The following is a 13,634-nucleotide window of genomic DNA, read 5'->3' as shown; positions in this document are numbered from 1 at the left end:
AGACCTTATTTAATATTCAGGCTGGGCAAGACCTTTTAGGGTGCTGTGACATTGATTCAAGGCACTGGGAGTGACTGGAGGAGCTTGGGATGCTTTTTCAGAGCATTTCAAGTAAATCAAAGTTTTTTATAGACTAGCAGGATGTCTCTTGCCCAGAGAGCAGAACTCGGGAACCTCTGCTACTGCCCAGGGAATTTTCTTTCAGTCAGGATCTGCAGGGTCTGGCCCAGGACTTGACAACTTATGCAGGATTTGAAAACTGGGTAAGGGATTAAATGTAGAGCAGCAGATCTTGGCAACAGAATTAGTAGCCCACTAGAGATTCATCCTGAGAGATCCTGACATTGGATGAGGCATACGCATTTCACAAGAGGTGTTCACACAGCTGACAGACTGTTGTTCTTGAAGGCTCTTGTGAGAGTCTCCATGCTATTCTTACCAGTCAGGTTGGAGACAACATTGCAATAGGCTTTGTACCTTCCACTGTGCCAATTTCTTCCCTCTTCAATGACTTGCTTCAAAATTTTATTGCTTTTAATGGGCTAGGCTCCAGCCTTGTCAAACAACACCTCCATCTCTCACATAGTGCTTGTGTCCTGGACTCATTCATGGGGCTTTGTGGTATCTCTCTTGGGCAGCTCTTCTTTCTGGGATGCAGCAGAGATGATGCAGAAAGAGCATCACGGGCTCCTGGCAGGGGTGTGCCTGCCCAGGTGGTCCCACAGGCCCTGGAGACATATGGCAAGATGTTCTGGGAGGGACATGACACTTGATTCTTCTTGCACTCATCCTGGTTTTACCACAGTGTACTCGGTGAATGTTGGTGCTGCCCATACTGAAAAGGGTAGGCAGGAACACTGGCGGTTTTTCAAGATGTTGAGAGGGCATAGTGACAGCTATACTCCAAACTATGAAGGCTGTTCCTCATGGACAGATCATACTGGGCAGGGAAGGGGATTTTTCATGTCATTGTACAGAGGGGTAATGGTCCATTACACTGGGATGGGTGGGTGCGATATGACAGAATGGGATCCGCTTTACAAGATTAGGCGGAGACCTGCTTCTGGGCCACACCAAGCCGGCAACCGTGAAATAAGTGCTCAGGCCAACCATGCATCTACTGGGGACCAGGGCAGCTTGGCTGTCCCGGGAAKTATTGCAGAGAACTGGTCAGGGCCCTGACCCATCTGTCAGGCAGATTCGGGAGCAGCATGTAACCTGGAGCACAGAGCACAAGGGGAGGGTGATTCCCTTCATCAGACCCTTCAGTCCACACTCTTCAGGTGCAGTCAGGTGCAGTCTCCTTCCTGTCCCAGATCTCCCTGTGTTTCTGCATTCCCTGCAGGGTCCTGATGCTCCTTCACCTTCCTGCCCTGAAACCCTCACTGCTTAACCCTACAGTCTCCATTGCTTCTGCCTCCCCACTTCCCAGACACCCTAGACCCTGGACCTCCCCTTACACTTCTTTGCCCCCAGCACTTCACCTACTGAAACCTGAAGAGCAGTTAGCTGGTCCCCAGTCTCGTCATTTGGAGTGAGAGAAAGGAAGACCAACCTCTTGGCAAATATACACTCCTTGTTCTGCCATGAGGCACAGATTTCCATGGCCTTCTCAATCAAATTATGGCCCAAGCCAGAGTTCATCTGATCCTTCATCACCATGTATGTAGATCCTGAGCCAAAGTATCTCCTCAGCTCATGCGTACCAGGGGTCCTGTGCTAGGAGGAATGCCAGTGCCAGATCAGTGCAGGCAATATCAGTGGACTTTACAAACCTAACAATGTTACTTGGCTTACTTATTTGACTTCTCCAAATGAAAGCAAGATCTCTTGTCTTACCTAGAATCATCATGGTTCACATTAGGTGCAGGTTGGTTGCTTTCCACTGAAGTGAACTCTGCTGATATCTAGACTATATAGGTGCATAGCCTTATGGAATAGACACTGTTCTTTAACAGAGCAGAAAGAACTTCTGCCTCTTCCCTTTTGAAATAGAATTGGTTACAAAACATTTCCCCATCAGGGGAAAATTTTACATTTAAAAACAAACAAGCAAGAATTTACAATCTTTTTTTTTTTTCTGTTTTGCCTGAAATCAGTCTCTCTCTCTCACTCGCTCTGTATCTATGTACGTATGTATATGTATGTATGTATATATATTATATTTCTAAGAATTTCTGAAGGCACCATTCTAACTTTGATGTTTTTAATTAAACTTCATAATGAGTATTTGTCTTGAATTTTGAAGTGAAAATTAGCTTTGCAAGAACATCACTTTTTCATTTTTACATGTCAACTAAGATATTCTCCCCAGTTTTGAAACACGACATTCACTTGATGAAAGATCTGATTTCAAAAAAATTGACATTTTTTCCATGCAAAGCCTTCTGTTGAAACATTCCTGGTTATCTCTGTTTAAGAGGCCTGAGTCTACTGCTTGAGACCCCCTGCTCTCTCCAGAATATTCAATAGTCTGTCAGCTCTACTGGGTGCAACTGGCAGCCAGATTAGCTCATTATTTGCCCAACATTATTTTCCCACTCTACAGCTGTTAGATTCCTTGTGGGCTTTATTCAAGCATTTCTCCCAGTCCTGGAACCTTTTTCTCCCCAGGATCATCATATGGTTTCAATGTGATTATGAGACCTCTTCCTGTGTCCTGAGCAATTTCTGCTCTATAGCAACTATCTACAGAAATGGCTCTATTAGCAGCTTGAAGGTGATAGACATTTCAGGACACCACGGTCATTCCAATTATTCCATAAAGATTATGACCCCTTTAGATTTTACAAGTCACCGTTCAGATGATTCATTTCCATATTTTCCTTTCCAGTCTTCACTTCAACCAAAGAAAAGCCAATTTGAACATCCTTGATGGGCTTAGAGCTCTGATAGACTGAGAGGTTAGGCAGTCTCCATCCTGAGACTGTCTAAATGGGTTTCTAATTGCATTAGATTTTGCTACAAGTTAGATAAATTCAATCTGACCAGGCAGGCTGGCACCAGGCTTTGGCGGCTTCTTTGAGCAGCATGCAAATTTCAGGAGGCTTTAGGGCACCTGTGTGGAGTCAGACCACATTTTCACCCAGACATTCATTAAATATTGCCTCAGGAACTGATGTCCATTTTAGGACGGCTATTCTGCTGTCATTATTTCAACAGGACTTGTAACACCTCTCTTCTGACTGCAAGGTCAGCGCTTGCTAATTGTCAGAAGTGAAGCCCACATGAGTAGTCACTCTGAAGAGTTAGTAGCTGCTTTTCTAATAATACCTGGTTTCTAGAAGTGTTATCCACATGGATTCCTTGGTGTCTTTCCTTCAACTATGGATTCCTCCTGTAGTTTCATTTGTTGACAATGAAATAGCTAAAGAGTTTTGGGGAACAACTCTCCCTTTAGAGTCCTGGAAGGGATGTATGCAAGGACCTGGCAAGCAGGGCACAGCCATCAAACAAGATCTCAGGAACATGAGATGGGCCAGAACTGGCAGCCCTGCTGCTAATGTGCCTTGTGCAACCACAGTAGCTGTGATAGAGGCAACCCTTGCAAATTGGCTGACCTGAGCCCTGGAGGAAGCCAGACTGGTAGATCAGAAAACTGGGCTTTAAGGTCTGTTAGCCCAGGCCACATTGTCAGTGCTCATTTTGAGACATCACTTTCAATGACAAAATTTGGGGAGGGGCTAAACAATTTTTTGAAAGCAAGAGGGATCTTACAGGGATGTGTGGACCATACCTTTGCTTACAGAAGGGTCCTTATACCTTCCTCTGAGTCGTTTGTGCTGGCTGGAGCATGGGTCTGCTGCAGGTAGGTAGTTGTTATGCCTGGTTGTCTTGTTCCCTCCTTTGCCACTGAGCAGGCAGAGCCCCAGGGACTGGTTCCCTTGCTCTGCACCATCTCTTTCCTCARTTCCTTTGTGTAATGCTGAAATAGAGCAATCCAGTACTGCAGGGAACTGCAGCAGCTCTGGCTTGGTCCGGGGTTCACTTTGCGATGTGATAGTTAGTCTTGTCCCTAAGAAAAAACTGGGACTGGAGATGCTGGTGGCAGGGTGGGGAGGAATATTTGGGGCAGCTAGGATCTGCAGATGATGAAGAGGATCAGAGGGGCACAGGAGGGAGAAGTGCAATTCTTGAGAAGCAGAGGGTTCTTGTAGGTGCCAGGAGGGTAAGACCAAGCCAAGACAGCATATGCCTTTGCTGCTCACATGCAAACACCCTTCCTAATCGTGCTGCTCTGTCTGGTACCACATATCATTGTGAATTCTTCATGTTACATGTGGACACCACAGCCCTGGGTGTGAGGGTGGGTGCGCAGTGCTGCAGGAGGAGTGGTGATGCTCATGGCAGGATTCTTCTCCAAAAGCCTATGCAGCTGCTAGATAGTGTGCTGTTGAGAGATAACACAGGAATCAATGGGAAGGGCTATCCATGCTGGTTCTGTCCTCACACCAAAATGGTAGCAGAAGCATGTGCTGCTGGGGATACTGCTGCTCAGATGAGCTGTAAAACAATCAATTACTTATGGCCATGAACTGAGCCTGTATCTGGTTTCCTAGAGTTAGAGCATTACCCTGGACAGTTTCGGGCAATTCTGGTCCTGCCTTCCTAGATGCTCACTCTGGTTTCCGCTGGGGATAAGATTCCCCTCAGCTGCTTGCTCTGAAGCCTGCATTGCATTGCACAGGAGCTGTGTTCCTCTCCAGACATGACACTAACAAGTAAAATAATTCCCATGTGCAGCAAAGCTTCTATATATGAAAAGTTGGATCTGTGTAGTTTGGGGCTTTTTATCTTCTTTTTTTTCAGTAACAAGGGATGTTGCAATGCTCCAGGTTGGTTTTAAAAGAGAGGGGTTCATGAATTCATCTGAAGTTGACTAAATCATGTGCTACAATGGCTCCCTTGTCAGTTATTTTTATATTCTGGGCATTGGGTCTGACATTGCCTTTCACTTTCAGCCCTGTGAGTTGCTGCATTGTGGGAGCTGTTGGGGAAGCAAGCTCCTTTGGCAGCTGGCTAAAAGGCCGTTGAGGTTTCTGGCATGTGGGGAGGCACAGGAGCAATTAGGGGCTGCCAGATAAGCACATTAGCTGTGGATCCTGCTTTCAGATCAGCACTGAGATAGTTAATAATTTTGACATTTCTACTGCYGTAACTGCTTCAGAATTAATCCAGGCTTTGGGGAAGCAGGGTAGCTCATCCCTATGGGTGCTGTTGTTCTACACGGTCCCTGCTTGCAGGGTGCCTGGAGCTTATTTTAAGTTTTCCTTTATGAACAGCACAGTTTCCCATCTATCAAATGGGACCATATCTCCACCCCAAAGGTCTTATGCAGCTCAGCCTGTGCTGTCCATGCTGGAGCATATGCAAGGCTCTGCATGAGGAGGTGAAGTCACATGTTCAGGGTGTGACAGTATCCTCCCATCCGTTCCCTGCTCCTATTTTGTCTGTATTTCTTTTCCCCTGATTTAATGAGAAGAGTCGGCTCAGCATGGGCCCAGATGTGTGCTGGAGACGTGTGACTGAAGGTCAGGCGTGGCAGGGGACAGAGAGGGGCTGAGGAGAGAGGGATGTCCCCTTTTGGCGGATGTGGGCTGTGAGTTCAGCTCAAGCCATGATGTGTATCTCCCTCCTCAATGCAGCAGGTCCCGCACGCGAATTGTCTCCACATTCCCCGGGAGAGGATTGCCAAGCAACAGGGTGCCATTTTGCCATTGTCAGACCCATTTTCCTAGACTGTAAGGAATGGAAGGGTTTTTTTTTTTTTTTTTTTTTTTTTTCAGTGAGAACTCATCTGAATGGGAGAAACTGATGGTGCAGCCCCTCACTGCCTGGCAGGAGGCTGAGAGCTGTTGCTCCAGCATGTCACAGGGCAGGCTGTGGTCCAGGCGGCGTTCCCCTCGGGGCAAGGACAGGGGACATCTTTGGCTCCATCCTTTCAGAGAGCAAAGCCAGGGCTGTCCAAAGAGAGAGAAGGTGCTATGAAACCTCTGAGCTGAGAGGGTGCCTGAGAGGTGCAAGAGGGATAGCAGATGGCGTCGCTTCATGGGGCATCCCAAGATGGAGGATGTCAGGACAAAGGAGCCCTTGGCAGGGACTGTGAAMCTGGAAAGGAATAGAGCACGGAGCAATCACTCATATTTTCTGATAACCCTGCAGGTAGGAGAAGTTCAAGGAAATTACTAGGCAGCACATGTAAAACCGAAAGGAAATGCTTTTCCACATGATATATTCCCCACGTAGGGAATTCATTCCTACTTTTGGCTGTGGAGGCCAAAAGTAGATATGGACTCAAAAAAGTGTGAGACCACTTCACAGAGAACAGTGTTCATTAAATGTAAGGAGCTGGGGGTAATTCCTTTTTCAGGAAAAAAACTGAGCTGCTGCACAACAGAAACTGTCAGGATTTACCAGGAGAAGAAACTCTTCATCAGAACTTTAGCCACTGCCTGAGGCAGCAACCAGTGTCCGTCACCCCAACAAAAAGCAGAGTGTGGTTCAGTTTCCTCTGCAGCTGTACGGGCTGGCACATGCACGTTCTCCCATCAGGAGCATGAGAATGATCACTAGGGAGTACTTAAAAATGGTTTGTCAAAGGGCCATGATTCCCAGCTTCGACAATAGACAACTTTGCCCCAGATCCCTTTTGCAGTGGCAAAATGGAAAGACCAGTTAGAATTGGAAAATCAGTAAATACAAGAAAAAAACATGGAAAGAAGGAGGGAGCATACAGCCATCGGTAGAAATGAGTAGTTATGAGATGTAGAAAATTGACAAGGAAACACAAAAACATCAGGGAAAAATCAATTCTGACAGGCTAAGCACAATAAAGAGTACTTAAAAAATGTACTAGGAAGATGTGGAATCCAATAATTATCATTTCCAAATGAAGATGGCAAAATTGTTAATTATGCAGAAAATGCAAAAGTATTCAATAAGCAGTTCTAGTAATTAGGTTTGAGACAGAACAGTGTAGGATGCAGTACCTGCCAATGCATTGGTAACTACAACGACATTAGAAATAATCTCCTTGAATAGGGATATTTGAAATAATCAAGTCAGATAACTTGCACCAAATGGTCTTCAAAGATCTAAAGTAGAAACTCTCTGGTCCTGGGGTGTTAATGGGCCTGGGGGTCCTGGGAAGGGCCCAGAGGAGCAGGAGAGTACTGATGTAATGGTGCCAGCTGAACGAGCGAGTAGGGTGCTATGTGCGACTGCACCTTGTTCTTGCCATCCCCTGGGAACAACAGGGTTAATAGCTATGGCAGAAAACAAAATGACRAGAATAGAATTGAATCCAGTCAACACAGCTGGATGGAAAAGGATACTGGGCAGTGTCATTATATGGCAGCTCATGCTCCTAAACCTTTCCTCAGGCATCTGATCTTGGCTACTGTGAGGAACAGGATCTGTGCTAAACATACCCACAAGTCTGAAGCATCAGAACTGGTTTTAGGTTCTTGTAAGATTACAGTGTGCAGCTGATCAACTTAGAGTTTCATAAAGATGCTGAGTTGATAATTCAGTTTATTATTATTAACACTATACATTATAAGTAAGGCATTACTAGATAGATGAAGAGCTGGTTTATTGACAGCTTAAAAAAGGAAAGCAGTTGTTGATTGGGAATCCTCATGGAACAAGTTTCTCCTAGAGGAGCTCTTCAGCAGCAGTACTGTGCCTGCTGCCATTCAACATTGTAATCAATGATCTGGAAGTAAATATAAAATTACTGCTGATAAAATTTGCAGCTGACACAGAGATTGGTGAAGTGGGAGATCATGATGAGGATAGAGCAATCATGCAGAGCAATCCAGATTGCTTGGTAAACTGGGCCCTTTTAAACAAAGTGCATTTTAACACAGCCAAATGCAAAGCTGTACACCTAGAAATAAGGAATGCTGCTTTATATCCTGGAAAGCACTAACTATAAAATGGATTTAAGGGTCACACTAGATGAGTAGCTCAGCGTGAGCTCTTGTGGTGGTCCGGCCAAAGGGCTAATGCAGTCCTCAGATGAATAAATGTGAGAGTTAGGAGTACAAGTAAGACTCTGCAGAAAGCCCTAGTGAGATGGCTCCAGGAATTCTGCTCATGATTCTGTGGATTACTTTGGACAAGGAAGGGAGAAAAATTGGAGCAAGGAAAGATGAGAGTCACAGAACTGATCTGCTGGCTCAAGAAACTGCCTTGTAGGTTGAGACTTAAGGAACTCAGTTTGTTTAACTTCTCAAAAAGAAGATTGAGAGGTACCTTGATTACAATGTATAAGCAGCTTCTTGTATAGAAAACACTGTTTGCTGAAAGGCTCTTTAACCTAACAGAGAAAGTCAAACAAAACCCAATTTTCTGTAACTCAGAGCCAGACAAATGCACTCACTGTCTCTTGGTGACTCCAAAACAAGTCTCTCTGGATGGAGAGCTTCAGCCAAACACAAGCTACTGTTATTTTTGAAGTGTATTTGTCATGACACAGGGGAAACTGTTGGGGGGGGGCACTAACCTCTGTCAGTGTCATGCCGCCATGGAGGGGTCAGAGGGGAGCAGGGGTGAGTGTGGATTGCCTTTGCTCTGCAGTGAAGAGCAGAATCCTTACAACGGCTGCCAGGCAAGATCTGACATTTAAAATTGGTGTTCTTTTAAGTAAAAGTGATGCTGTTGGGAAGGAAACCCCTCAGGGGAGGGAGAGTAGCTGTTACAAGTTGGGTTTCTGAGGCTGTTTGTTTGTACAATTGCAGGCACCCTATGGAGCCCTAGCCATTGGTTTTGGGCTTTACAAGCACAGAGTGAAGGCAGAGGGTTTGAGCTAAAGATGAGCTGAGATGATGGAGGGAAGCAGTTCAGACAGAGTGTAGGAGGAAGCTGTGGGTCGGCATTGTCTAGCATGTTGGGCAATGACATCAGAACAGTGAAGTGTTTTCTAGGCCTTACAGAGCTGCACAGTCTAGAAAATGGTCTGGGAGATGACCTTGTGAGGTCTGTATGCAATTCTCCTGCCTCAGGCAAGATTAATTTGTCCTAAACTATTCCTGAGCTATATATGACTACCTCCTAAGAGGTATTTGTCTATCCCTTCATGAAAAAGATTGCACCATCTGCTTTGGCAATCTAGCATACTTCTCTAAACTTACCATTATATTTTTTCTGTAGTGACTAACTTAGATCTTCCTTGTTGCAGGTTAAGGCCATTTTTGTCTATCCATGGGGTATACCAGCAGTCCATTGCTTTTGTCTTTACAGAAGGCTTGTATAAGTTTAAAGACTGTTACCATTGTCCCCCTTAGCCCGCTTTTCCTCAAAACAGTTTCTTCAATCTTTCCCTGTTTATCATGATTTCTAGACCTCTAACTATTCTTGTTTCTCTCCTCTTAACCAGTCTACATGTTCTTGAAGTGCAGTGTCTCAGACTGGGCRCAACACTTCATCTAAAGCCTCACTGAAGCCTAGCAGAGGAGACAGATCACTGTGTGACTTAAAAACAAAGCTCCTGTTTATGCATCCCAACATAGATGCATTTTTTGTAATAGTTTGACATTGTTGACAGATAGTCATCCCATGATCTGTTGTAACCCTCAATCCTTCAGCTAGCCTGCTGTTTATGCAGTGATTATTTTTCCCAAGTGTGCAAATGTGACAGATATATTCCACATCTGTCATCTAAGCAGTTAATGAAAATACAGGCTAGGAATGGACTCAGGACGCAACCTGAAGAATTTCATTTGATACATCCTGCCAGCTGAAAGACCTGTCTTTAGAAATAACTTCCTGAATACAGCTTTCTAAATGCTTTGCATCCACCCTGCAGTGGATTGCACTATATTGCCTAAGCACTGAAGTACTGTGCTGTGCTTAAACTGTTTTCCCGCCTTACTTATGAGAATATTGCACAAAATAGTGTCAAAAAACTTTCTAAAGCCAAGATATAACATTTACAGCTCCTCCTCCATCCACAAGGCCTGATGTCTTTTCAAAAGAAGTTCAATGGCTTGACGTGTTTGTTTGTGACAAAGCTACAGTAGCTGTTACTCATTTCCTTGTTATCTCATAGGTACTTACAAAGAGATCTTTTATCTGTTTCAGTATTTTTCCAGGAACTGAAATTAAGCTAACTGTTTTATAATTCTCCAGCTCTTCTTTTTTTCTCATCTTTAAAGACAGGCACTATTTTAGTGCTCTCCCAGTTTTCTTGAGCCTCCCTCATCCTTTATAAAATCTTTTTTTTTTTTTTTAAGAAAAAGAAAGGAGAGAAAAAAAAGAAACCCTAACAGCTCTGAAGCTGCTTAAATCAGGTCTCCAAGCACCTGGGGTGAATTTAATCATGTCCAACCAACCTAAAAGCAGCTAGCTCATCTAAATACTCCCTGTGTATTCCTTCCCTCTGTTAGTCTGAATTTCTTCCCCTTCCTCATTGGTACTAGCTGTGTAGGATGCCTGATTGCCACTCAATCTTAGTAAAGACTGCAGCAAAAAAAGGCATTCAACACTTCAGCCTAGATCATGCCATCTTTCAGTGCATTGGTTCCTCTCTCTCCCCATCACCTTCAGATCCCCATTAGATAGCTCCTTCCTTGAATTTTCTATTATGCTTATAGGATGATTTCTTGTCCCTTTCTCTCCCTTGGTGGTTATGTGTCATTCTGTGCTCTGATTATCCTGACTTTGCCCTCCAAACTTGTGTTACACTTTTCAGTTCCTCAGTAATCATGACAAATAAGAATTTTATGGAAGGATTTGAATGAGGATAATGATGTAGCTTAATGGCTGTTTACAGGGAGCTCCTCCCAAGCATGAGGCAAAGCTGGGGAGAGAAAGCATGGAGTAGGGCTTTGAAATGTCTAAGAAGCAGACAAAAGAAATGATCCTGACCCTTGATGGAGATTCTCTTAGGATGAGAGATGATGCCAGGTCAGAGGCTGGCAAGGCGAGGAATGATGTCACTGGAAGCTCTGAGCTGAGAGATGATCCCATCAGAGACCTTCTCAGAAGAAGTGAAGTCAGTGAGGGCGGGGGTCTTCAGGAGCACAAATGGTGCGAACTGAGTCTGAGTGCAAAGCTGTGTCCCTGCGGTGGTGACCCCAGACAAAGGATGGTGTTCAGGCTGAGGGTCAGTCTGTGATTCAAGACACAATGCTAATGGGTGACCTTTCTGGACCCTGTGTCTCAAGGGTCCTGAGGTGGGAGATGGTGTCTGTCAAGGGGTGGCTGTGAGATGGAAGAGRAGGTTGGTCAGGAGAATGAAACATGAGAGGTAATGTAGTCAGAGGGAGCTGTTGGGTCAAGGGTGAGTGGGGGCTGTTCGGTGTTTGCTCCTAGCATGGGATGGTGTGAGCTGGGATGGAGCCCGGAGCTGTGTCTGTCAGGCATGCTTTAGGGATGGCGAGGGCTGATGTTGGACCCCATGTGGTTCTGAGAGTGCTGGGAGGGAGCGTTCTGCCTCTGTTTAGAGGTTGGGTCCGATGACCACCACTTATCTTCATCTACTGGGTGGCTGATGCACTGGCTTTTTTCTTTCCCAGTTACCTCATCGCCGAGTGACGTTCTCTGCAGCCAGCCAGGCCCAAGACCTGCAGGATCCCTCCCAGCATAGTTATTATGACAGCGGGCTGGAGGAGTCAGAGACCCCAAGCAGCAAGTCATCGTCAGGGCCCCGCATTGGGCCTCTAGCCCTGCCTGAGGATCACTATGAACGCACCACACCTGACGGCAGCATCGGGGAAATGGAGCACCCTGAGAACGGTAGGAGCTAGCAGCACACATGTCTGCCCCCTTCCCAGGACCCCGCATACGAGGCTCTTCAGCCTCAAAGCTGCACCTCCCCTGGTGTGGGGTGAGATGGGGCAAGGAGCTGGGGCAGGGCAGGCTTGCCACTTGTGGTCTGGTGGGGCAGGGAGGCTGGAGGAGAGGTAAAGCTCAAGGCCAGAGACTAGCCAGGATGAGGCAGGGAGGAGAGAGATGGGTGAGCGTGAGGAAGTCTGGAGAGAAACAGGAGAGGAGGGAGTGGGAAGCATCAAGGAAGCAACTGGGTTTGGCACAACATAGAGGGAGAGGCGAAAAGACTGCTCTGTGATGGCAGCACGCATGCTTGCAGAGGGTGTTGTAGTCCAGGCTGATGGAAAGCTTGTGTTCTGCAGTCAGGTGGTCCCATGGGTTCCTGGCCCCTGGGGCAGAGCAGAGGGCAGGGATATAGGGGCAGTTGGGGTGTGATGTAACCCTCTGTGCTGTGGTGGATTTTGGAGCTGTGGGAGTCTCCCAGGAAGCAGAGAGGGAGAACAGGTTTAGTATCACAAACTGTGGTGAGGAAATGCATGGAGTGGAGAATCAGAGAGGCGTGGTGGTGGCAAAYCCCAGAACACCATGCCCTACCTTCAGCTGGGCCCTTCAGATTGCCTCCTGGTCAGGTCCACCTTTACCTGAGCACCCTAGTAGAGGTGTTTCTGCAATCTCACTGCAGGAGAGCTGGCTTTTCCCTGTCCCTGGCACAGCTTCAATTCCAGTTCTGCTCCTTGTGCTGCCTATGTGCTGCCTGCCTGACTACCCTTAACCAGCCACTTCCCCAAGCTATCTTCTCTGGCCAGCTTAAGTTGCTTCCTCAGACTTGTCTCTGGCTGTGCATATAACATCTACTTTCCTGTATCTTCTGCCTTCTGTGCTCTTGTACTGAGAAGAGGTTACAATGGAGCTGGCAAGGCCAAAGGAACCTCTGGGATGGAGAAAGAGGAGGTGCAAAGGGTCTTTCTGAATTCTCCTCCTACTCCTGGAGGACATCCTTGACTTGGGACAGGGTTGTACATAGTGAGAAAATTGTTGAGAGTGTGCTCAGATGGTCTAGCGACCTGAAAACCTTCTGGGTCCCCCTATTAAGGAATACATGGAGGCTGAGGTAATGTATGGCGTTGAAGGTCTAGCAGAACATCTCTCGCTTCTTTTCTGACTAATTCCTGGGGTAATGCTGAAACTCACTATGCTGCAGCTGCTGGAGCAAGGCAGAGTGGTGCCAGATCGGGCAGGGCTCCGAAATCCATCTGATGCTCTTGCAATATGAGGCACCCTCCTGTTTGGGAGTGTCATACAGACCACTTTCTTCACTAAAGTACCAGCCTGTCAGCTGGGAAAAGCAGTGTGGAGAGGCTCCGTGGGGTTCCTGGAGCAGGGCTATGGTTCTGGACTTTCTCAGCATCTGTACTGGGGCCTTCAAGCACCAGCCAGGTGCAAGAGAGGCTTGAAGGGCATGTTGAAGGATATAGCAGGGGCACTGGTGACAATAGGACTAGAAGAGAGGAGGACATCAGACAATACAGAGAAGATGAGGGACCAGCAGGGCTGAAAGGTGAAAGAGGAGAGAGAGCAGAGGATCTGGGGGATCTGCAGTGGGAGATGGAGGCCAGAGAGGGCTGCCTTTAGTCCCTGTGCTTCAAGCAGGCAACTCACTGTTGGGCTGGGCTGCCACTGACTGTGGGACTCCATTGTCCAGGACTTCCCCTGTTATGGCAGTTAATTCTGTTGAGTTCATGGCCCCATGCCATATTTGGGGTGTGGGGCTCTTGGCTAGCCGTTAGAGGGAGCATCGGTTTGGAGTTTTGTAGGACCTGCCATGCCACTCCTCCTTGGGATGTTCTCCTTCCTGGGAT

General features: G+C 46.5%; 1 protein-coding gene across 1 annotated transcript in view; it reads left to right on the top strand.

Annotated features, from left to right (window-relative positions):
• Window positions 1–13,634, top strand: part of PCDH1 (protocadherin 1) — a 58,853-nt gene that overhangs the window by 19,009 nt on the left and 26,210 nt on the right. The window contains exon 4 of the mRNA XM_026070664.1: window positions 11,523–11,742. Coding sequence (XP_025926449.1) covers window positions 11,523–11,742 — 220 coding nt within the window. The remainder of the gene's footprint in view (window positions 1–11,522; window positions 11,743–13,634) is intronic.

Source organism: Apteryx rowi, unplaced genomic scaffold (assembly GCF_003343035.1).
Source record: "Apteryx rowi isolate R43461 unplaced genomic scaffold, aptRow1 scaffold_316, whole genome shotgun sequence".
Classification (NCBI taxonomy): Eukaryota; Metazoa; Chordata; class Aves; order Apterygiformes; family Apterygidae; genus Apteryx; species Apteryx rowi.
The sequence above is the reverse complement of the archived record's forward strand: the minus strand, read 5'-3'. Positions and strand labels throughout refer to the sequence as shown.